The sequence below is a fragment of the Diabrotica undecimpunctata genome, chromosome 4 (assembly GCF_040954645.1).
Source record: "Diabrotica undecimpunctata isolate CICGRU chromosome 4, icDiaUnde3, whole genome shotgun sequence".
NCBI classification, from domain to species: domain Eukaryota; kingdom Metazoa; phylum Arthropoda; class Insecta; order Coleoptera; family Chrysomelidae; genus Diabrotica; species Diabrotica undecimpunctata.
In genome coordinates, this window is record NC_092806.1 from 89,870,898 (window position 1) to 89,898,118 (window position 27,221).

The 27,221-nt window shown below is 32.9% G+C and overlaps 2 protein-coding genes across 2 annotated transcripts; both read right to left on the minus strand.

The window, feature by feature from the left end:
* Positions 1-3,482: 3,482 nt before the first annotated feature.
* LOC140438788 (uncharacterized) lies at positions 3,483-5,306 on the minus strand. The gene has a single exon (XM_072528437.1). The coding sequence runs from the start codon at positions 5,304-5,306 to the stop codon at positions 3,483-3,485; it is 1,824 nt and encodes a 607-aa protein (XP_072384538.1).
* A 549-nt stretch (positions 5,307-5,855) lies between these two features.
* LOC140438789 (uncharacterized) lies at positions 5,856-8,549 on the minus strand. Its single transcript, XM_072528438.1, has one exon. It carries the CDS (start codon positions 8,547-8,549, stop codon positions 5,856-5,858), a length of 2,694 nt encoding a protein of 897 aa, XP_072384539.1.
* Positions 8,550-27,221: the final 18,672 nt, after the last annotated feature.

Consider the following 27,221-nt stretch of genomic DNA (forward strand, 5'->3'; position numbering starts at 1 on the left):
AGTTAACAAAAATTGTTTTTTCTTTTTAGTTCAACCTTGTAAGTATTTTGTCTTTTTTAGCTCTTGATAATAATTGTAAACACAATTGAAAGCTCGAGGATAAAAAAATAGTTAACCAATAGCCCTTTTATTGACTCCAACCCATCCAAAACAGTTATATATATATATATATATATATATATATATATATATATATATATATATATATATATATATATATATATATATATATATGTATATATATATATATATCAAATATATGTCAAAATCATAGGATTTAAAAAAGAGAATACAATGCGATAGAAAAATCAAATACAGCACAATGTCAAAAGGGCCTTAGTGGTGTATCTTCCGTTCTATTAGTCCAATCATAACGTGCAGTACCTCAAATGATAGTATTTAACAAATAAAATACAATAAGGTATAAAAAATAAAATAGAGTAGCATGTCAAAAGGGACTTAGTTATGCAGGGTGTTTCAAAAAAAGGTAACCCCGTCTCTAGTAGCCTAATCCTGATGTGCAGTACCTACCTCAAATGATAGAATTTAACTTATAGAATACAATGAGATATAAAACTCAAATAGAGTAGCATGTCAAAAGGGCCTTAGTTATTTATCTTCAGTCCTATTAGTCCAATCGTGACGTACAGTGACTTAAATAATAGAATTTAAACAATAGAATACTACGATATAAAAATCAAATACAGCAACACGTCAAAAGGGCCTTAGGTACAGTATTTCAAATGATAGAATTTAACCGATAGAATACAATAAAAAAGAAAAATTAAATATAGCAGTATGTCAAAAAGGCCTTAGTTACCTATCTCTGGTTCTATTGGTCTAACCGTGACATATGAAGCCGAAAATGATAGGATTTAACGAATATACAACATTTTTATTTAAAATCCTTCATAACAGGTATACAATAAAATACCCAAACGGGCTACATCACAATTACAAAACGTTTTCGGAATCTATATTCCATCATCAGTGTAACTAAGTGTACATGTTTTAAAATATTTGGGTAAAAATACGTTAAATGTTGTTAGTTTAAATTTCTGTTACATTATGTGTTCTTATAAGTTGAGATGTTAAAGTTACCAGTGGAATTGCTTGGAACTCTACATGAGGTTGCTTGGTCCTGAGACAAAGTGTCTACGTGGACTAGTTGCTATCTTCAGCTACAGGAACTTAGTTTTCTAGTGGATATAAAACGATGGTGGAGACAAATTAAACATGTGTAAATTGCGGCATGTAATCATACCGTAAACTGGCAGCAATAAAACGTATTAACGCACAGAGGTGTGTGGCATATTACGTGACATGATTTAATGAATAGCATACGATTACGTCATAGATCTCAATACATACGTCCATTTTAGACATAGTTAACTACTCTACATGTGATAAACATATGAATAACATAATTAACGCAGCAACAGAATCACTTGAAGAGAGAAAAGTAACGAACACTTACATATCAAAAAAAAGTAAAGACCATGGTTTAGAAAGGAAGTGAAGACAAAATATGAAGAAAAGAAGAAAGTCTTTTGATAATACAGAACAGGCATACAACCACTATAAAGGAATCAAAAATGAAACGAATACTTTGGTTAGACAAATAAAAAGGGAACACTGGCAGAGCTTATCAAAACAGATCGAACACGACTTTACACTACGGAACACAAAAAGAAATATGGAGAATGATCAGAGGACAAAGAAAAGAGATGAACGAAGTAATAAAATCGAAACACATTCAGAAGGAAACATGGGTAGATTACTTTCGATCCCTATTTGCTAAAGGTGACGGTAATGAACTACCAACACCAGAGGTAACGACAAACCAAGAAATAAATATTGAGGAATAAAAGGGAGACAAATCGGACCCGGAAAATTACAGAAGAATTAATTTATTAAACACAACACTAAAATTAACAACCAAAGTGATAACAAATAAACTGAATGAAATTATTAATTATTTAACACTAGCAAAAAAACAACAAGGTTTTAAGTCGGGAAGTTCATGCACCATGAACTATATTTATAATAAAGCAAGTGCAAGAGAAATCATTAGAATACAACAAACCGGCATATCTATGTTTCGTGGACCTTAAGAAGGCATTTAACCGGGTCAAATTAAAAGACGTTATCCACTTACTGTAGGCAAGAGAGATGCCTCTAGGAATAATCAAAACGATCGAAAATATCTACCAAAACAACACAATAAAAGTAAAAGTAAAAGAAAAACTAACCGACCCTATTGAAGCTGGCAATGGGATAAGACAGGGAAATTCCCTGAGTTCTCTATTATTTAACCTGATTATGGATGAAATAATAAAAAAAGTAAAAACTAAAAAAAAGGATACCAAATGGGATTAAAAATACTTAAAATAATCTGCTATGCAGACGACGCAATACTACTTTCTCAAAGTGAAGATGATTTACAACGTATGCTGCACCAATTTAATATAACTGCCAGAAAATTTAACATGTTCATTTCCCCAAAAAAGACAAAATGCATGGTTACAACAGCAAATTTACTAAAATGTAAATTGGAGCTGAAAGGTCAGATAATAGAACAAGTGAATAGAAAGCTCGAAACTGATGTGAAAGATCAAGTAAATAGAGCAAACAGAGCCGCAGGCTGCCTGAATGAAACTTCTTCTTTATGTGCCGTCTTCTACCGAAGTTTGGCGACCATCAAACGATAGGTTTTTCTGTTTTGTGCCGCATGTATCATGTTCGCAGCTTCTGGTATTTGAAACTATTCTCTCAAGTTTCTCAGCCAGGATTTCTTCTTTCTGCCTAATGGAAAGGGTAAACTTTGTGGCCAAACTATCCACATTTAAGAGAGGCGTATTTGAACACCTAATTGCTTCAAAATATTTATTAAGGACCACTGAAGCAATAAAACAATTAAAATGTATTTTTCCTTCGATTTATTTATAGTGAACTTAAGGGCTAATTCAACATTGATAATTATCGCAATTCTGATAATACTAAAAAGAGTTATACAAATATCATTAGCTTTACAGTGCTGGGAGGCAGTAACAGAGATACATAGAATTGAGAGAAACAAACTGATATACGTTTAACAAAAAACACCGGGTTTACAAGCGCATTTATCACTTACGCACCACGCACTTTTCGGGATCACACCCCAGCCCGTCTTTACTTGCCGAGAGGCAAATTAGCACTGTCTGTCCTAAGTTATATAACGAGGGGAGGATGGGTCCCTGATGTAGGGAATCAGTCGCACACACGTTAACACGATAGCTGATGACCTGAGCGCAGAATTTGATAAAATAACTATACTATTACAATATTATACAGGTTGTTTTTACAACATACTGCCCCCCGTTGAAGCTTTAACATTATAAAAAGCATTAAAAAGAAAAGAGTACATAAAAAAAAACAATATGAGTAATAGTATACAAATTCATACAAACAACGTATGAGTAAAAGTACTAAATCTAATAACATTAACATAATCCTTCACTAGGAAGGGGACACAATTTTGTTATCGTGCGTTTGAAAATCCCATCCTTAGTTTTAACAGATGCAATTCTCACTCGGCCATCTTTACCCGGAAAGACTTCCATCACTCGTGCCAATGACCAGTAGAAAGGAGGGAGATTATCTTCTTTAACTAACACAAGGTCATTGGGTTGTAAATTTTTGAATGGAAGGAACCATTTTGGACGATTTTGAAGTCGATTCAGATAATCAGTCGACCACCTTTTCCAAAAAAGTTGCTGGAGCTTAGAGAGATTTTGCCAGATGCTAAGTCTATTTTCCGGGATAGATGTATACTTCTGGTCAAGTAGCGAGGTGAGAGACCTTCCAATTAGGAAGTGACCAGGGGTGAGATATGTGAAATCGGAGGGATCATTAAAGAGGGCACAAATGGGCCGAGAATTAAGTACGGCTTCAATTTGGGTAAGCACGGTACTGAATTCCTCAAATGTAATTTTGAGATTGCCCAATAATCTATAGATATGATATTTAGCACTCTTTATAGCGCTCTCCCAGAGTCCTCCATGATGAGGAGAGCGAGGTGGTATTGTTTTCCATCGAATTTTAGAGGAGGCTAAAAATTCCTGAATAGAAGAGTTAGTTTCCTTATTTTTCAAGAAATTATAGAGATCGAATAACTGATTTTGAGCCTCAAGAAAGTTTGTCGCGTTATCAGAGAATATAGTCTGAGGGAGACCTCTTCGACTGATAAAGCGCTTGAGAGTAAGAAGAAACGCTTCTGTTGTAAGCCCACTGACTAATTCTATATGAACCGCACGCGTGGACATACAGACAAATAGAGCTATGTATGACTTTATCAAGGGACTTTTACGAAGTTTAGAGGCCTTTATTAGAAAGGGACCACCAAAATCCAAACCGACATGAGCAAAAACTTGAGCAGAGCATAAGCGTTCCTTAGGTAAATCAGACATGATTTGAGCTAAGGGTTTGGCATTAAACTTGAAACAAACATGACATTCGTGGACTATCCTCTTAATCTCACGTGGACCATTCAAGGGCCAATATCTAAGGCGAACTTGAGAGAGAGCATTCTGAGGGCCTGCATGATGGAGCCTAAGATGTTCTCTTTTGAGAATTAGACGAACAACATGATTTTTCGAGGGGTGGAGGGGAGGGTATTTTTGATCAAAGGTAACTTCGGAATACCTAAGACGTCCACCTACACGGAGCATTTCATTTTTATCAAGAAAAGGAGCAAATTGTAAGAGAGACTTATTAGAAATAATCGTATTGCCTTTGAGATCAGCGATTTCTGAGGAGAAACTTGAGTTTTGCAGTAATTTTATAATTTTCATTTCGGCATTTTGAAGTTCAGATACTTCAAGTGCACCGGATAATTTTTGAGTGCCAGACCTTACGTTATTAGCAAATCTGAGTACATAAGCTATAGTCCTTACATATTTCGTGAAACTGAAGAACCTTTCAGAAAGCATGACAAAGAAATCAAATTGAGCACTTCGAGTGTGAAGAACAACTTTTCTTTCTTCAGGTAATTTATTAGAATTAAACTTCGGACTATATTCAGACAAATTTAGGTCAAATGTTTGCAAAAACTGAGGACCGTGAAACCAAAGAGTGGAGTTGAGTATGTTAGAGGGCATCATTCCTCTGGAGAGGATGTCAGCAGGGTTGTCTTTAGACTTTACGTGTCTCCAATGAGAGTGAGAAGAATTTTCTTGAATTTGAGCTACCCTGTTGGCGACAAATTGATTCCATCTGGAGTGATGTGATCTGAGCCACGCCAAAACTATCTCAGAATCGCTCCACATGTTTATATAGGTAATAGAGGGCAATTTATCCTATGATATCAACCACCTTTGTGGTGAGCTTGCTAGCCAATAAAGCACCCATAAGTTCCAGCCTTGGAAGCGTTATGGTCTTTAAAGGAGCAATACGACTTTTCGAAGCAATGAGAGAGCACGAGACATTTTTTGATTTGTAGATAACCCGTATATAACAACAAGCAGCGTATGCTTTCAAAGTTGCGTCAGAAAAAGAGTGAATTTCAATAGAAGAAATTTCATGACATGAGAAAAGACATCTGGGTATGCTTATGTCTTTGAGAGCAGCGAGATCAGTTATAAACTTCAACCATTCATTTAAAATATTTGAATCCACGGAGTCATTCCAATTAATTTTAGAAATCCAAATTTTTTGCATAATAATTTTAGCAAGAACAGTTACGGGATTAATGAGCCCTTGTGGATCAAAAATTTGAGCGATAATAGAGAGTACTTCCCTTTTTGTGTAATTATCTTTTATTGATAATTGAGGTACAGAAATTGAAAATGTATCAGTACTGGGGTTCCAACAGAGACCTAAAACCTTATTAGAAGCATTCTCTGGTGAAATAACATAGGCAGAGTTTGTAGAGAGACTAGAAACATTTTCCAAAAACAGTCAGTTATCTCATTATGAGCCTTAAGAAGAGTTTGCGTGTCATTGGCCCCATATAGAATGTCATCTACATAGCAGCCTGTTAAGAGAGCATCGGAGGCCAATGGGTAGTTGTTTTGATGAGTTTTAGCTAATTCCATCAAACAACGAGTACTTTGAAAGCTTGCGCTTTTTGTTCCATAAGTTACGGTTTGAAGCTCAAGACATTCGATGTCCTGTTCCGGAGAATCCCGCCAGAGAATATTCTGCAGGAATGTGTGATCAGGATGAATTTGTACCTGCCTGTACATTTTTTGTATGTCGGAAGTGAAGACATAGGTATACAATCTAAACCGAAGGAGAATGTCGAAAAGTTCAGGCTGAAGAGTTTTTCCTTTTAACAGGATGTCATTAAGAGAATAGCCACTGGAACTTTTCATGGAGCCATCAAAAACCACCCGTAATTTGGTATTTAATGATTCTTCTTTTATGATAGAGTGATGAGGTAAAAAGTATTTATTTTCTAAGTGCACATTTGTGAGAGAAAGAGGAACCTTTTTGGCATGTCCAAGAGAAACATATTCATTGATGAACGCTTTATATTGAGAGTATACATTTTCGTGTTTTGAGAGTTTATTTTCTAAACTAATAAACCTTTTTCTAGCCATGTTGTAAGAATTGTCCAGCATTTTATGTGCTCTTTCAGAAATGAGAGGAAGCTTTACCTGAAACCGACCAGAAGGTAGAATTTGAGTTGTTTTAGTGAATATTTGTTCAGCCAGATCCTCAGAGGAGGAGATTTTAACAGAGGGGGTCACTTCTTCGACTTCGAAGAATTGTCGAATTATATTATCGAGCTTATCTTCCTCAGATGTGGACTGGACAAATAAAGAGACATTTGACTGTGTAGGGGACAACTGTGAGCGATAAATTCCTTTGTGAAGTGCGTAAGGAGGTAAAGAACCAAACATAATGTACCCTAAGTGTGTGTTCTGGAGAACAGGGAGTCCTTTACCTAAACGTGTTAAACCATCCGATAACAACTCGCTGTATATGTCACTGGCAAGAAGAAGATCTATATTTCCAGGGACAGAGTAGGTGGGATCTGCGAGAGTGACTGTAGAGGGGATATTCAATTTACTTCTGTTTATGGATAACTGGGGGAGTCTACAAGTTATGTTGTCTAAAATAGCACAGGAGATTTTGAAACCATTACCATTTCTTTTGTATGGAAAAATTTCTAGATCGACCATTTTGTTCGAGAATGAACTATGTTCAGAGATAGTAGAGATTTGTAACCTTTTGCTGTAAGGAGAGAGATTTAATTTTTGAACCAAATCTTTAGAGACAAATGACGACTGAGATCCACTATCTAAAATACATCTAGCGTGTATGGGTACGCCATGCTTTGAATAAATAGTGACTAAAGCGGTTGCCAGCAGAACATCCTTCTTTATTGACAGAGCAGAGAGATAAGTCATCACATTTGAGACCTGAGAGGTTTGAGATTCAGAGAGAGAGACAGAATTACTTAAACCGGCTTCACCATCAGACCAAGTGTTTTGTACATTGCGAGAGGTTGCGTGATTTTGTAGTTGAAAAGATCTACTAGAAGAAGAGCTATTTTCATGGTCATTGTGCAAGAGTGTGTGATGCCTTTTCTTGCATATACTACATGAACGTTGAGACGAACAATTTTGAGAAAAGTGTTTAGCTCCTAAACAGTTGCAACATAGTTTATTTTCATTAACAAATTTATACTTATCCTGTAAGAAAAGATTAGCAAATTTTGTGCATGCATAAATAGTGTGTGTAGCATTATTACAAAATACGCATGTTTTGGAGTACGAGTTATTTTTATTACTTGCCGAAGAGAAGAGGACCGTTTTAGAGTGAGTTTTAATAACTTTTTTATCATTATTATCTGAGGAGTTTAACTTTTCCATAATGTCAAACTTTTTTTCTAAAAAATCAAAGAATTGATTTAGCGTGGGAATATCTTTTGACCCTAACTCGTATTCGAAAGACCGGTGAGTGGTAAAGTTCACTTTTTGCAAGAATATTTCTATTAATAAGAGATCCCAATGCTCGATGGGTACATTCATATTTTTTAGCGCGAGTAAGGTCTGTTTTGCGGTGACCAAAAATTCACGTAAGGCCTTTGCATTAGTTTTGACTAAGGATGGAACTTTGAAAAGACGCTGTATATGCAAACTAATTACGCGCGATTTGTTTTCGTAGCGATTTTGAAGAGTGTCTAACGCGATTTTCAAGTTTTCTTCTAAAACTTGGATGTTTTCTACCAACTGGAGAGGTTCGTTGCGTAGAAAAGATTTGAGATAAACGAAACGCTGGACGTTGTTGAGTTCCTGGTTGTTGATAATTAAAGTCTCGAAGAGCTGATAGAATGCACTCCATTCTGAGAAGCATCCTGAGAAAGTTTGAATTTTAATTTCAGGAAGAGTCACTTTAGCACTAGCTAAACGTGGAGAAGTGGAACTGGACTGGTGTGAAAGAGGTTGGAGCATCTCCATTCTATGTTGAAGACCTGCTAGAGTTGAGAAGTACTTTTCTTCAATTTCTTCCCTATCGCATTCTTCAGTGTTTGCTTCGTCCAGTTCCTCAATATGATCCATGAGGTCATCATATTTGGCGTAACAATTCGTTAGTTCAGTACGACGGAGTTGGAACTGCAAGGGATCCGTTTCTTGAGCAGAGTTATCCCTTAACCAATTAGAGATACGAGAGATTTTTTATTTCAACGGTTTGCGTTGTTTCTTCAATTGATCCATTGCGATTAGAGATGTATCGAAAGCTTTGCGAGATATTTATCTATGAGAGATACACGAGAAATAAAAAATTTCAGAGTCTAATATCTGTCTACCGAAAAGACGGAGTAATAAAAATGCATGATCTGCACGTGATCGTTGTCAAATTACTTTCTTCGCAGAAGTTGTATGGGTCAGTTATCGGTATTGTACACAAGGGCGTACGTTAAGGTATTTTGAAGAAATATTGTGCTTTGTATTGTGTTATTGTGTTAATTGTATTTATTTTATATGTTAAGATTTATATTGTGTATTGTACATTTTTGTGTTTTGTAAAGAAATTAGGTAAGTACATATACCAATACAGATATTGGTCAAAAAAGTATTGTGGATGTAATCACGCAGTATAAATATGTATAAATTATTTTATAAGAAACAGGGACGCGCCAAGTAACTTCTAGTAAAATTACAAGGGTAGAACTATTATAATCAATCACTCCTTCACATTTCAACGTGGAAAATTATGAAATTTTTTTACATCTACCTAGATTTTTTTAAGGAACAATCAGTACACAGTACACTTAAAAAATACTACATTAAACACTCAAATTCCACTAAAATCTCACGTTTCACCGGGAAAGGACCCAGATTTCGACGGCATCCACCACGAATACATACTCAATTGCATTCAGAATCCCACAGGAATTTAAACATTCAAAATTCATAGCAATACTAAAACCAGATAAACCAGCCGATCACCCAAAAAGCTATCGACCAATTTCTTATAATATAAATCTTATAGTATAAACTACTTAAAACAGTAATGTTTAAAAGAATCAGCCCAATGATCTGCAGCTTTCAACACAGTCTGACCAGAAGTAATGATTTATAGACTCTTACGTACTCTGCCTTGCAAATTCACTGCTAGACTAATAGAAAATATGCTTACCGACAAAGTATTTCAGTAACTATGGGATACGAAATAAGCACCCCCAGAAAACTCAAAAATAGTCTACCACAAGGCTCGGTACTCGCAATATTGCTTTATAGCCTTTATATCGCAGACATACCGACAACATCAACAAAGTTTGGCTATGCTGATGACTGGGCTTTATTAACAACAAGAAAATCACAAAAGAAGCTGAAGAGATTCTGACGGAAGACCTAGCAATTATGGAACGTTACTTTCAAAAATGGAGACTTTGCCCCAATGCCTCTAAAACTGAAGTAACCTACTTTCACCTAAACAGCAATCTGGAGTCCAGAATACTACTTAACGTTCTTATGATGACACATGACTCAACCACAATAACCATCCAAAATACCTAGGCGTGGTTTTGGGCAGAACGGTAAGCTTTAGAAAACATTTAAGTACAGTTGCTAAAAAACTAAAAACCAAAAATAACATAATTCAGAAGCTCTGCGGCACAAAATGGAGGCATCGTTATCCAGATTCACGTCTTCAGGCTTAGCTCTTGTTTATTCTATAGCTAAATATTGCATGCCAATATGGATCAACAGTACTTACGTTCAAAATATTGATATCCAGCTCAATAACAGCATGAGAATGATAGCTGGAGTAATCAAACCTAAACCAACCCATTTGCTATCAATCTGCTGACCAAAGAATATACGAAGATCCTTAGCAACATGGCGCTGCCGATTCATAACTATATAAAAGATGTAAACCAAGGTCGACTGCGCTCCAGAAAATCTCCAATACAAACCGCAGAATTAGCTGCAACTACCGAGTTCAACATGATCACCAAATGGATCCATGAATGGTCGAAACCTCAACCAAATACAGTTATACTTTGCATCACAGAGACACCTCCTGGATTTGACCTACCACGTAAGCCCTGGCACTTAAGACACTTAAAAGCATCAGAACTCAACATGGTCGATGTTGCGCAGTTGCGTATATGTTGTACAAATGGAGTAAGCTACCATCACCTACACATTTACATTTACATGTGTATAATGTCCACATTGCCTAAAGTTAGCCTATAGTATTTTGATTCCCATTTCTCCCCATTTGTTAAAGACACTTCCAGGTTTTATTGTTTACTTTTTAAGGAACTTCTATTATTTTTGTATTGCATTAAAAAATTTTAAGTTATAGTGTCAGATTGAGGTTATATTTTAAAGTTATATTTTAAAAATCGGTAAGATAGTTTCGAAACAAATTCATTTCATTTCATTATATTTTAAAATTGAATTGTCCACTTCTACGCCAAATGTTAAAAATTGTTTAAAATTAACGCTATATATATATATATATATATATATATATATATATATATATATATATATATATATATATATATATAAGTTATAGAGCGACGCCTATGGGTTTATTCAGGCCATGGACTCAGGAGTGCTGACATTGTCAAAGACATTGAACTTAGGAGTGCTGACGCTATGTTTCGTAATATTGTGAATTGTATAATTGCAAATGTATAATGTTTTATTTTAACTAATATTTTATTCAGTTTAGAATCTGATTTTATTGTAATTAGTCGTTTTAGCTCTAATAAATTCTTTTTTAAAAAAGGACTTTTGGCATTCCCAAATTTGAGTGGCGCAGTCAGTAGCTAGGTCAAACGGGTTTAACGAATATAAATTCGGTTCGTTTCAACGATTTATTGACCTTAATTCGGAAGTGTTATATTCCTGTGGGTGGATTGAGTAGCCCTTTATAACAGGAATCGTGTTAAGTGGACTTTTCGAGTGAATATCGAAGATACCTGCCTAGTCAAACCTTCTGAGTGAACCAGCTTACATGGAGTGGACAATTCTTCTCTGGTAAGTGCTTATGTCGTATAGAGAGCCTAAAATTCTAATAAATTCTGATTCATCAGACTCAGATTCTGACTCAAAACTCCCTATTAAAGATAATTTTTGTTCCTATTCCTCCTTAATAAATAATCGTACTTTTAATTTAAATTTTTACTCAAAAAATAAAATAAAAATGGCAATCCCACAATTAAAAAAGGAATATCTTGACATGATTCCAGATTTCCACGGAGAAAATACATTACTTCCTAGATTCGTGGAAGTCTGTGAAAAATTGATTATTAAATTTTATAATACAGTTGATTCAGATGATTTTCAGAATGAATACCTTATGTCTAGCATATTAGCAAAAGTAAAAGGTGAAGCTGCTATTAACATTTCAGCATGTGTAGTTAGGACCTGGCAAGATCTTAAAGATGCCTTGCTAAATACATACGCTGATAAAAGAGATATTTATACTCTTAGTATAGAAATGTCAGAATTAAAGCAAAATAATGAAACTCCCTTTGAATTCTTCAATAAAGTCCAACATCTTTTGAATTTACAAATATCTTTAATTACTACCCGTTCTAATGACCAAGAATTATTAATTTTATCAAACTATTTTAGAAATTTAGCCCTACGAGTATTATTACGTGGTCTAAAAGAACCACTTGGCACCTTCATGCGAACTAAAAACCCTAAAGATTTAAATTCTGCACTAAGTATTTTAACTAACGATTTTCAAATTTATTTAAATGAAAATAATTCTTCACAATCTAGGCAAACAAAGCCAAATTTTCAAAATAATCGTAATCCAAGACCAAATCTTAACTTTCAACAAAAATTTCCTCAAACGAACAGATCCTTTACATTCAATGAACCTCGACAAAGAATTCAAGCCCCACCTATAACAAACTCCACACAATTTCAACAAACAAGACAACCATTAGCATCAACCTCTTTTTCAAATAATAACAGAGGAACTAATATTTTTACAAATAACAGAAGTAGTAATGTCTTTAAATCAAATCCAAATCAAAGATTTCAAGCCCCAACTCCAATGAGTACCACTAGTCAAAATACTTTTAGACCAACAAATTTTGGAAATCAAAGACGCTTCAATAATACATTTTCAAGTCAACCACAAAATACCATAGCTGAGGAGCTACATAATATTGGCGATACCGAGGAAGTTGAATTAACTAATGAGAATCATTTTTTAGAGAACAAAGCCTCGGAAAATCCATAATTACTCAAGTTGAACTTTTAAATCTGATAAATAACGAAAGTGAATTGCCGTACATTGTATTTCCTGAGCATAATCTTAAAGTACTAATAGACACTGGGAGCACAAAATCGTTTGTAACCCCAGAAGTCGCTGAAAAATATTTTAAAAATTCAATTTTTCGTAAACCCTTTCAAATTTCAACAGCACTTGGAGCAAAACAGGAAAATTACTGTACTGAAATTCCCTTATCGAAAATTTTTAATACTAAAAATAAATTAAATTTAAGTTATTGCGTTTTTAAATTCCATGACTATTTTCACTGCTTATTAGGCCTCGATAATTTAAAAAAATTAAATGCAAAAATTGATTTGACCAATAACGTTTTAATTACGTCGCAGAGTAAGATAAAATTGAATTATTATAAAGCCGGGAACAGTGGCAACACGAATTGTATAGTAGTGCCGCCACGAACCGAGCAAGTTATTAGTTTAAATGTTGAAAATATAAAAAATGGCGATGTAATTATACCATATACACAAATCGGTAAATTAGAAATTCCGGAATGCCTTACGACGGTAGAAAACAATAAGGCTATTTGCACGATTTTGAATTCTTCTGAATCTTATTTTAAATTGGATGTAACTTCCCCAATCATGGTGGAAAAGTTCGCTGAATACGAACAAATTTTAAATCCAAATTTTAATTCCATAAATGCTGAAGAATTCAAATTCGATATTTCTAAAGTTCGAACAGATCATATGAATTTTGAGGAAAGAAATTCAATATTAAAGTTAATAAAAGAATATTCCGATATCTTTCATGTCGAAGGTAATCAATTAACTTTTACTAATAAAATTAAACATACAATAAAAACAACAAACGATATACCAGTATATTCAAAATCCTATAGATATCCAGAAATTTATAGGAAAGAAGTGCAAAATCAAATCCAGAACCTGCTGGATCAAGATATTATTAGACCTTCGGATTCCCCTTGGTCCTCTCCTATATGGGTGGTCCCAAAAAAAATGGACGCCTCCAAGAAACCTAAGTTTAGAGTCGTGATAGATTATCGACGTCTTAATGCTATCACACTTGGTGATAGATACCCTTTACCTAACATTAGTGACCTATTGGATAAACTCGGACGGTGTCAATACTTTACGACACTCGACCTCGCTTCAGGGTTTCATCAAATCGAGATGGACGAACGCGACATTCAAAAAACTGCATTCAATACAGAAAATGGTCACTACGAATTTTTGCGAATGCCTTTCGGACTCCGTAACGCCCCAGCGACGTTCCAACGGGTTATGGATAATATCCTAAGAGGTATACAAAATGAAAAATGTTTGGTTTATCTTGACGATATAATTATATTTAGTACAAGTCTACAGGAGCATTTAGTTAATTTAAAAGAAGTGTTTCAAAGATTAAGAGAATCAAATTTCAAAATTCAAATAGATAAATCTGAGTTTTTAAAAAAAGAAGTAGCATATTTAGGCCACATCGTAACGCCAGAAGGTGTTAAGCCGAACCCAGACAAAATAAAAGCGATAAAAAATTTTCCAATACCCAAAAATACTAAACAATTAAAAGGATTTTTAGGACTTTTAGGTTATTATAGAAAATTTATCAAAGATTTTTCTAAACTTACTAAACCACTAACTACTCGCCTGAAGAAAAATGCTGAAATCAATGTAAGTGATTCAGATTACATCCAATGTTTTGAAACTTGTAAACAACTTCTCATAAATGAACCCATATTACAGTATCCTGACTTCTCCCGTCCTTTCAATCTCACTACAGATGCTAGTAATTTTGCGCTAGGAGCCGTACTTAGTCAAGGAAAGATTGGATCCGACTTGCCAATTGCTTATGCAAGCAGAACTTTGAACAACTCAGAAATCAATTACTCAACAATTGAGAAAGAGTTACTGGCAATAGTATGGGCTGTCAAATATTTTCGCCCGTATTTATTTGGACGACGCTTTACTATTATTACTGATCATAAACCACTACAGTGGTTATTTTCATTGAAAGATCCCAACTCCAAACTAATAAGATGGCGCTTGAAGCTAGAAGAATATGATTATGAAATCATTTATAAAAAAGGATCTTTAAATACAAATTGTGATACATTATCCAGAATAGAGCTAAACGTCAATGAAACAAAAAATTTGGAAAACACAAGAAATATTTTTGAATATATGGAAACACTTAATGAACAAGCTCAACAAGATCTTAATAATGAACCAGATACAGAATCGCTGATTGTTGAAATAGATGAAGATAATAGACAAGAAGAAAATCCTGATGACGGTGAGACGATACACACCAATGTAGAAAATCCTACCCCCGGAATTCCTATTTCCGAAAACCCTGTAAACACGGGAATTAACCAAATTTTTATCTCTGAAGTTAATTTTAATCCTGCTAGTCCCACTATAATCAAATTATTTGATAAAAGACAAAGAATTCTTGTCCAATTCTCAAAAAACAATTTTGAGCGTGATGTTATTGATTTTATTAAAGAATATACCATACCCAAAGTAAAATATCACCTTTATTTTGAAGACCCAGTATATGAGAAATTTAGCGTTGTTATCCAAAAATATTTTAAAAATTCTCAAATATCATTTATTAATTGCACTAAGAAACTTATCGATGTCCCTATAAACGAAATTAAAGAAATAATTCAAAACTATCATGAAGGCAAGCAAAATCATAGAGGTTTAGATGAAACGGATAACCGAATTAAATCATTATATTATTGGCCCAATCAACGAGCTTCTATACAAACTTATATTAATGAATGCGAAATATGCCAAATAACAAAATATGATAGGAATCCCATAAAGCCAGTATTTAGTATTACTCCTACAGCAATTAAGCCATTTCAGATTTTACATTTAGATTCCATAACTCTTGAAAATACCAAATTTCTAACGATAGTCGATTCTTTCTCTAAATATGCCCAACTTTATAAACTTAATTCTGCTCAAGGTATCGAAGTAGCAAACGCTTTGATTAGATTCTTTACTCACCATAGTATTCCAGAACAAATCATTTCAGACAATGGTACAGAACTAAAAAATTCAGTCATTAAAGACTTATTAGCATTACACAAGGTAAAAATCCACTTTATCTCCTCCCAGCATCCAGAATCAAATGGTATAGCTGAAAGATTTCATTCAACTATTATAGAACATATCAGGTTACTAAACAATCAAAATGAGTATAAATCCGACCCAATAGAACAAAAAGTAAACTATGCATTATTAGCTTACAACAGTACTATCCACGCCGTAACAAAAATTAAACCCCATGAACTAGTCACGGGACATTTAGACATCAACTCCCCATTTAACATTGACCTAGAGCAACAATTAATTAATAATTATATTTCTAATCATAAGGATAAAATGAAATTACTATATTCTAATATTAACAAAAAAACTTCAAGAAAACAAAGCAAAAGTTATAAATAAAGCAAATGAAACACGCGAGGAATTACCAAATGAAATTCCTACCGAAGTATTTGTGCGAAACAGACAAATAAAAGGAACAACTAAAAATAAATATCAAAAAGAAAATATTAAATCCATTAATAAATTTAAGAAAACAGCAAAACTCATTAAGCGGCATAAAAATACTACCGAAAACATTCACCTTTCAAATGTAAAACGACCTAAACGGAAACCTTATATTTTTCCAGGTTCGTCACAATCGGACATACAACAGCCGAAATAAAGGATATCACCCACAACCTAGGCATTCTACCTATAAAATTAGGAACCGCAAAACTCCAAAAATCTAGTCATACATTTGTACATTTTTATAATTTAAAACCACTTGTAACTGAATATGACAACCTGAACAAGCAATTTGAGTATCTTAAAAATAACATTTCTAACAGCGAATTCTTTAGATCAGAGACGTACAACTACGTTAATATTATTCAATATATCAAAAACAGCATACAAGAAAAATTTAGCGGTCTAAATATTCATATTAATTTAACAAGAAGGAAAAGAGGCTTAATTAATGGCTTTGGTTCAATAGTAAAAGCAATCACAGGTAATTTAGACGCCGAAGATGGCGAAAAGATAAATTTAATACTAGAACATTTGAAAACTAATCAACTAAAATTAGAACATCAGATACTTAATCAATATTCTCTTAGTCAACAAATCATAGATAACTTCAATCAAACTATTCAAGATATTCAAACAAATGAAATAATCCTTAAAACAAAGATTTTTGAAATAAAAGACATTGTCGATTTTCAAACCAAACTTGAGAACGTTATTTATCTAAAAGACATGTTCAATGAACTGATTATCACATATAATTCCATACTTGATGTAATGGAGACTGTAGAAAATTCTATTACTTTTTGTAAGCTCAAAACCTTACACCCTAGTATTATCAAATCTAGTGATCTATTTCGAGAGTTACAAAGAATCTCTTTATTTCACAAAACACAATTACCATTTGAATTAAAACACGAAAATATTTTAGATTTTGAATCCATTCTGGAAATCACCTGTAAAATAGAGGAAAACCAAATTCAATATTTTCTAACAATTCCTATCGATTTTGAGAACATCTTTGATCTCTACTATTTATTACCTATACCCACACAAATTGAGTCAGAATTTGCAATAATAATACCTAATACAAGATATTTGCTAAAAAATAAAAATACAATAATACCTCTCAACGACATCTGCACCCACGGTAAAATTTTCCAATGTCCAAGCCGTCTACAAAATAACCAAGAACACATATGCGAAAAGGAAATAATCTTACAAGAAAACTCCAGTAATTGTCAATATATTAAGGCAGACATCCAAGGCAATCACATCGAAATCATACCAGAGATGAACCAGTTTTTGGCAATATTTCCTATGGAGGAAAAATTAACTTTCAAATGCTCTGAAGGAATTCAAATTAAAACACTGACAGGCATCTTTCTGATCGAAAATACACAGTGTACAATCCTTTTTAGAAACCAAGAATTGTTGTTCCAAGATCGAACCTTTGGACAACCAATATTAATCACCGAGCCGAAATTAAAGTTTAAAGAATTAAACGTTTCACCCATGAAAATAACTTTGAAGAATTTAAAATTTGAAAAAAATCCCACAAACAGAATCACACCCATCATGGAACAAAGAGAAAATTACCACATTCCCAGCATTTGGACGATCATATTATATCTTGCCATCGTTGTAATAATCATCTACATTATTTATAAGAAAATAACGATAAGAACAAGAAAAGAAACCAAAAGAAAAGAAGACATAAGAATGTCAAACATACAGGACCCAGACGATTCCAGTTCGAAAATTCACCTCCCACAAGGAGCTTCAATCTAGGGGAAGAGGAGTTATAGAGCGACGCCTATGGGTTTATTCAGGCCATGGACTCAGGAGTGCTGACATTGTCAAAGACATTGAACTTAGGAGTGCTGACGCTATGTTTCGTAATATTGTGAATTGTATAATTGCAAATGTATAATGTTTTATTTTAACTAATATTTTATTCAGTTTAGAATCTGATTTTATTGTAATTAGTCGTTTTAGCTCTAATAAATTCTTTTTTAAAAAAGGACTTTTGGCATTCCCAAATTTGAGTTATATATATTGAAAAAGTTGTATTTTATTAATTTTATTTTTATTTATAATAAATGTTGTAATTTTTAAAATCTGTGGTTCGTTGTTTAATTTAATATATACCTCAGCTAGCTCAATTATGTGTTCTAAGCAATCTGTCACTGTGTGACGTCGACTCTGTAGTCTCCTGGTAGAGTTCAAAAAGAAATTAAACCAAAATTTACTTTAGACCTTTGATAAATTAACCCAAATGAAGCACGTTATTTATTAATATTGAACAAATTTAATATAAACAATAAAATTCGTCTGCAACTTGGGTTGCCTTTAAAAATTTACAAAAATAGGAATCGTATAAATCTTAATGTGGTTTAGAGTCGTGACAATAAAAATTTATTACAAAATGTGGAGACTCTATACAAGTACCTAAAAACTAAATAAATATTGCAACTTTATAAAGTGTTTAAATGAACTATAAAGAAAAGAAAATGAACACTTTATTCCGCTGACTTTTAACTTGCATTCAAATATAATCAAAATTTCAAATGATCCCCAAAATTATTATCCAACCTTACTTTAAAACAGTTCTGATTTATTTAAAGAAAACTAACTACTCGCAAAATAATTGGTGAAACTGGAATATCAATCCTCTCTTCGGAAGTTAAGGTACGTACTATTCTATTTTTAATTTAATGATCATTAATATTTTCAATTTTTTTAAGGCCTATCGCAATTATGTTAATTCATGAATTTTAATTTTCTCAATTTAAATGACATTTCTGTACTCCAATAATAATTTATAAGTTAAATTGTTTCTCTTACTCTCTGGAACAAATTCTGGATATCTCTGCTGTGGAAACTGTGGAAAAACTAAAATTCTCTTTAGACGAGTTAAAAAAACACTCCCGACCTATTCCACAATTTCAGGACTCTCTTTCAAAATTTCTTGTCGGCCTCCTCAAATCTATCATTCGTTGCTAACCGCAACCAACGTTCTTTTTTCTTTTCGTCTTCTATTTTTTTTTTAAACCATAAAACTGTCCTGTTCTGACACATTTGTCAATCCACATTAATTTCTCATAATCACTTTAATCACATCTAATTTGGGAATTTATAAAAAAAACTGTTCAGATATAAAACTTATTCTATTACAATGCTAATACAATTTATTCTTTTCATCTCCACATCATTGTAATTTCTTATTTAACAAAACCCCTATTAATTTAGCTCCCATAGACTTGCTTGACAGTTTATTTTCTGACGTTTTCAAAATTTCTATGTTTAAATATTTTTTTAAGAATTCTTCTTTTTCTGTTCTTTTTAAGGTTTAGACGATTCACCTATACACTAGGCAACTATACTATTCAGAAATTATTAACACTATACCAGGTAAGTCAAAATTAATTTATTTAACAATTTACTAATCTTTTTCTCTCTTTTATTTCAGAGTCGAACCCACATTGTGATGGCTTCATGAAATTCATGAACAACAAACTCATATAAAAATCCATTTAAGTTGTATCCTTTTTAACATATTGAAATCATTTCAACTTCCCCCCAATTTGGATTTTGTTCAGTGCTAACTATCAGCACTTACTAAATCTAAATTCTTACCGGTAAACTTAAATATTTTATTAATATTAACATAACAATAAACTGACTTTTATTAATAAGCATATCTCTTGAATATATTTTTTTTATAATTTACTCTATGACAAATACAGAATTCTCCAAACAAAATCTACAAATCTTTCACTAATTATATCAACTTCAGAATCAAATTTCCAAGTACTTTCCCAATTTCTTTACTTCTTTTCCTGTACTATTTATTTCTTGTACTATTTTCGTAGAAATTCTTATAATTGTTCCCCTATATACTATTTCATATACTATTTCAGTATCTTTATTCATTGCCGCATTATTATTTATTCTTTTTATATCCGCATATAATATTCATTTCATCATCTCTACATATAACTCTCTATATTTCATATTTCAATATTTCTTATAATTTTATTTTTCATCTTATTTCCGCATATACTATTTATCATTATAATATTCCCTATTTCCCAATTTCTACAAAATATCGATTTGTCCATAGTACTTTGCTCATTTATTTATACTTGTAACTCCTATAAATCTACTTGAAAATAAATCAACTTTTTTTTGTTTATATAAATTCATCAATATTCTGTACATCTGTTCCTAATAAATTATTTAATTATCAAATTTCTCACAAGGTATGCTTATTTATTAATTATCCTTCTATTTACAAAACTTATATCTTATAATACCAAATTCGTGTCATAATATTGCCTACCCTTGTATGTTTATTCATAATACTTATAAATTCCCTCTATATTAAATATCCCTCTAATTTTATTAGTTTCTGAATGTCTTAGTTCATAACTGTTTACCCCATGTTCAGTACTAATGACATAAGGTCCTTCAAATGGCAAAAGTAATTTTCCACAGAGATTTTCATCCCTTTTAGGCACCTGTAGTGACCTGATAAGTACCTTCTCCCCTTTTTCAAAAGTAACTCTTTTCTTTCTCTTCTTATTGATTCTATTTACATAACGATTAGCATTTCTTATTAAATTTTGGTTCACCTTCTTCATTACTTCTTGAATGTCCCCTGTATTACTGATTTCCCAGGGTCTTTCTGGATACTTTCCAGACATTAGGAAATATGGGCATTGTTTGGTGATTCCATGTGGTGTCTCATTTAAAAATCTTTCAACTTGTGGCAAATTTTCCTGCCATAAATAATGTTGTCTAGCACACAAAATTCTTAAGAATTTTACCACCTCTTTGACGTATCTTTCTGCAGGATTAGATGCGGGTCTTCTGATACTAATGAAATTTAATTGGATTTTCTTTTCTTCACAAACTCTTTTTAATCTTGAACTTTCAAAATATGTGGCATGATCTAAGATAATTGTTTCTGGAGTACCTACTTCCTCTATGTATTTTTCTAGATAGTATTTTACGGTTTTTACATTTGTCCTTTCGCTGGGATATAACTTTACAAATTTTGTATGTATGTCAATTATTATAAAAATATTTTTGCAACCCTGTTCACTTATGGCTAAATTAGTGACAAAATCGATAGCAACTAATTTTAAAGGTCTCTCTGCAACTATGGATTTTGCTACATTAACATTGTGGAAATTCTTCTCCTTTGCTAACTGACAAATGGTACAACTTTTAGTGATGGATATATCTTTTCTTGTAAAATAATTTTCCCTAAACAACATCCATAATTTTCTGCTCCCTATATGACCATATTCGGCATGTAGATCTCTCATGATTTCTTCTGCTAATTCTTTGATTACGACATAAACTTCTATGGTTTCCAACTTCTTACACCATACTCCATTGATATTGATTGCTCTCTTCTTTTCTGCTTCTTCCAATCTTCTCTGATCTTCCAAGATTCTTTCTAACGAATACAGCCCTTCTTCATTCTTCATTCTGTTGATTCCAATTTGATATTTTCTTCCTTCACTTCTTTGTTGTGCTTCTCTGCTTAGTACATCTGCTACAATGTTTGACTTGCCTGGAATATGTCTAATTTCGAAGTCATATTCTTGTAACAAAAGGCTCCATCTATGAATTCTGTTGTTGGCAAACCTGTTTTTAAACAAAGTTGTCAGAGCAGAATGATCCGTTTCCCATACAAAATGTGCTCCTAACAAAAAAAATCTTAATTTGGTAACACAGTAGATCACACTTGCCATTTCTAGTTCCGTTGCTGAATATCTTTTTTCAAAATCTTTGGTTACCCTAGATACGAAACTTATAGCAACTTCCTTTTCTTCTTGTTGTTGTAACAACACTCCAGCTAATCTCTCACATGATGCATCCGTTCTTAGTATAAACTCCTTATCATACTGCGGATGATACACTTGCAAATTAGTTGTAAAAATTTGTTTTAATTGTAAAAAAGCTGTATTTCTTTCTGGAGTCCATTCCCATTTCTGGTTCTTCTTTAACAGTTCTATTAGTGGCACTTCCATCCTACTTAGGTCTGGAGTTATTCGTTTAAAATAATTCAATATTCCTAAGAAACCTCTGAGTGTTTTGAGATTATGTGGTGTGGCAAATTCTTGAATCGTTTGTATCCTTTCTGGATCCATACTGACTCCTTGTGTATTGAGCACATATCCTAGATATTTGACTTCTTTTTGGTAAAAAGAGCATTTTTCCAAATTTAATTTTAAACCTGCTGTTTCTAACTCCTCCATTAATGTTTTTAGATGATCCTGATGTGACAACTCATCTTCAGAAAATACCAAGATGTCGTCTATGTAGTGGAGAATGAACCTTTCATATTTGTTCAGAATGGAATGCAAAGTTCTGACCAGTGCTGCACATGAACTCTGGAGTCCAAATGGTACCACACAGAATTGGTACACAATACCATCCACCATGAATGCTGTATAACATCTGCTTTCTTTGGCTAATGGAATAAGCCAAAAGCTATGCCGAAGGTCCAACTTTGAAAAAACTTTAGCTTTAGTGATTCTTCCAAAAATACCCTCAACATTCATTGGACTCTCATATTGTTTTCTCGTATAGCTGTTGATATTACGAGCATCCAGGCATATCCTGATTTCTCCTGATTTTTTTCTTACACATGTGATGGCACTAATATAAGGAGAATTACTTCTTTCTATTATTCCATCCCTCAGCATTTTATCCAGCTCTCGGTACACCTCATTCTTTAATTTGTACGGAATGGGATATGTCTTCATTTTATAATTCTTGATTTCTTTGTTCATTTCCAATTTATGTACATATTGTTTTGCCACACACACCTCTTGATTGAATAACCTCTGATGTTCCTTTAACAAACTTCTTATCTCCATTTCATGTTCCTTTGGCACTAAAATAATTTCTTCTGAACTGTTTACTTGACAAATCTGAAATTCTTCTTTATTCAAAATCTCTTCTTTATTTAATTTACAAAATTTAATAGATTCTTGATCAATTTGTAAAGTTTGTCTTGATCAATTTGATCTACCACTAACATTTGTATTTCATACATTTTATTTCCCAATTTTACATTACAGATTATAGAACTATTAGTATCATATAATTTTTTTATTATTCGCCCCTATTAATGATAATTTATTTGTTTTTATCACCATAATATTGTCCTTATTTAAATTATTTACAATGTTTTTGTTGATTAGAGTTACTTCTGAACCTGTATGTAATAATAACTTGTATACTGAATCTTGTATGTACCCTTCAATAAACTTTAAAGTATTAGTGTTATTATTTTTATTTAATTCCCCAGTATCTCTAATAAACTCCCTTGGATGTTCATACTTTGATAAGTAGACAATATTATGCACATAGGAGCGGTCTAAACAAAATTTCTCCCTTCTGCATCAACACTTGCTTCCCCCCTATTCTCCTCTGTTCTAACTACATTCACCTGTCTTCTCTCCTCATTTTCCCCCCTATTATATCTTGGATTCCCTTCTCTGTAAGCTTCCCTATTTCTCGTCTCCTGTGGATAATTTCCCTGGTTCTGTCTCCAATTATTGCCTCTGTCATTTCCTTGTCTCCAGTTATTCCCTCTATCATTGTTTGGATTCCCTTGTCTACGTTCCCAGTTATATCTTCCGATATCTCTCCTGGCATTGTTCATATTCTCTCCCCTATTTGTAAAATCCCTGCTTCTATTTTGTCTCTCAAATTCTCTTTCCCTATAATTATTCCCTCGATTCACATATCCCTGTCTATTTGCTGTGTTATTCCTATATGTCCCTTGCTCTTTTCCATTTCGATTCTGCGTCCCTACACTCCTCTCAATCCTCTGAAGATATCCTGTCAGACTTTCCATCGTCTTTATATTGTGAAGAGCTATTGTTTCCGCCATGTTATGGTTATATTGCCTGGCGATGTATAGGACAATCTCCTCTTCTCGCATAGCCGGTTCTAAGTATTGTGCTGTCTGGAATAACTGCATTGCGTACAGATTGTAGTTGGTACTTTTTTCATAATTGAATTTCCCAAAATACAACCGTTCCCTGAAACTAGCCTGTTGGTTTTCTCCCCAAAAATAGTTAATAAACTTGGCCTTAAATTCCTGCACATTATTTATGGAATTTTCATTATTGCAAAACCATAATAATGGCATGCCCACTAACATGTTTCGAATATTCAATTTCATTTCTATCGGATCCCTTACATTCTTTACCTTATTTTTGATGATATCTACAAATATTCTAGGATGTAAGTGATTCAGGTTTCCGTCAAACTTAATTCCCCCATCATTATAACTCGGCATCACAGTACTCACTCCCCTTGTTTGTCCTAGATTTGATTCCAAACGCTGAATCTCCTCACTTGCATTTTTAAATTTCTCTTTCAATTCCTCAACTTGTCCCTGTAATACTCTATCTCCCTTTTCCGCCTGATTTGCATGCCTACCAATTTCCAGTTCCAAATTCTGCAATCCCATCTTTATATTGTTTTTGATAATGGTAAGTTTTTCCTCATGATCCTGAGTTTGCCTTTTAACACTTTCTACCTCCCTAACAATCTCTTTATTCTGCTTATTAACTTCTTTGTTTATTTCCCTTGGTAAATTCTCTTGAATGGATGTTCCCAACTCTACAAATCTGCTCCCAATTTCCTGTCCTATTTCCGCTCTAATTATGGCCTTTTCTCTGGATATCTCCTCCTGTACATTCCTCTTAAAATCCTCACTTTCTCCTCTAACCTGTTCTACTTTCTCTTCTAAACCTTGGGTAATGTGTAGCATCTCTTCCCTGACTATCTTCACTTCTTCTTTGATTTCTTCCCTCATTTTAATTAACTCTCCCCTAAGTTCTCCTTTAATATTATTTTCCATTTTGTTCATATCCCCCCTAATATTGTTAATATTACTATCCATTTTGTGCATATCCCCCCTAATATTATGATCCATCTGTTGTAGCATCCGCATTATTTGCCTCATATCCATCTGTGTCATCCCTGACTCTCCAACATCTCCTTCCCTGCGTCTCTCCTCCTGCACTCTACTTTCATCCTCACTTTCATCACGTCTATCTCTCACTGTCTCATCCAACTCCTCTCTCAAACTATCTGTTAGACTTCCCTCTCTATCACCTTGTCCTGCTTCTTGTATGCATTGCTCTAAATATACTACAACTTCTCCTGACCTTCCTCTGCTTTCTTCATCTACCTGTATATCCTGTTCCTGTTCTAATACCTGTTCTCCTTTACTCTCTTTCGGTACGACTTCTTTTCCATTTCTTAAAGTCATTCGGTCTGCCATTTTATCCTAATATCTATTTATTCTCAAATTTAACTTTAACTGCCCCAGAATCTCTGCAACACTAATCACACCAATTTATTTTTACTCTAATCTGTGTAATATTAATAAATCTGCTTAAAAACACCCTTATTTCTGTTTTCCGAGAGGCCCCACGTTGTTAGCGTCAATTGAAAAAGTTGTATTTTATTAATTTTATTTTTATTTATAATAAATGTTGTAATTTTTAAAATCTGTGGTTCGTTGTTTAATTTAATATATACCTCAGCTAGCTCAATTATGTGTTCTAAGCAATCTGTCACTGTGTGACGTCGACTCTGTAGTCTCCTGGTAGAGTTCAAAAAGAAATTAAACCAAAATTTACTTTAGACCTTTGATAAATTAACCCAAATGAAGCACGTTATTTATTAATATTGAACAAATTTAATATAAACAATAAAATTCGTCTGCAACTTGGGTTGCCTTTAAAAATTTACAAAAATAGGAATCGTATAAATCTTAATGTGGTTTAGAGTCATGACAATAAAAATTTATTACAAAATGTGGAGACTATACAAGTACCTAAAAACTAAATAAATATTGCAACTTTATAAAGTGTTTAAATGAACTATAAAGAAAAGAAAATGAACACTTTATTCCGCTGACTTTTAACTTGCATTCAAATATAATCAAAATTTCAAATGATCCCCAAAATTATTATCCAACCTTACTTTAAAACAGTTCTGATTTATTTAAAGAAAACTAACTACTCGCAAAATAATTGGTGAAACTGGAATATCAATCCTCTCTTCGGAAGTTAAGGTACGTACTATTCTATTTTTAATTTAATGATCATTAATATTTTCAATTTTTTTAAGGCCTATCGCAATTATGTTAATTCATGAATTTTAATTTTCTCAATTTAAATGACATTTCTGTACTCCAATAATAATTTATAAGTTAAATTGTTTCTCTTACTCTCTGGAACAAATTCTGGATATCTCTGCTGTGGAAACTGTGGAAAAACTAAAATTCTCTTTAGACGAGTTAAAAAAACACTCCCGACCTATTCCACAATTTCAGGACTCTCTTTCAAAATTTCTTGTCGGCCTCCTCAAATCTATCATTCGTTGCTAACCGCAACCAACGTTCTTTTTTCTTTTCGTCTTCTATTTTTTTTAAACCATAAAACTGTCCTGTTCTGACACATTTGTCAATCCACATTAATTTCTCATAATCACTTTAATCACATCTAATTTGGGAATTTATAAAAAAAACTGTTCAGATATAAAACTTATTCTATTACAATGCTAATACAATTTATTCTTTTCATCTCCACATCATTGTAATTTCTTATTTAACAAAACCCCTATTAATTTAGCTCCCATAGACTTGCTTGACAGTTTATTTTCTGACGTTTTCAAAATTTCTATGTTTAAATATTTCTTTAAGAATTCTTCTTTTTTTGTTCTTTTTAAGGTTTAGACGATTCACCTATACACTAGGCAACTATACTATTCAGAAATTATTAACACTATACCAGGTAAGTCAAAATTAATTTATTTAACAATTTACTAATCTTTTTCTCTCTTTTATTTCAGAGTCGAACCCACATTGTGATGGCTTCATGAAATTCATGA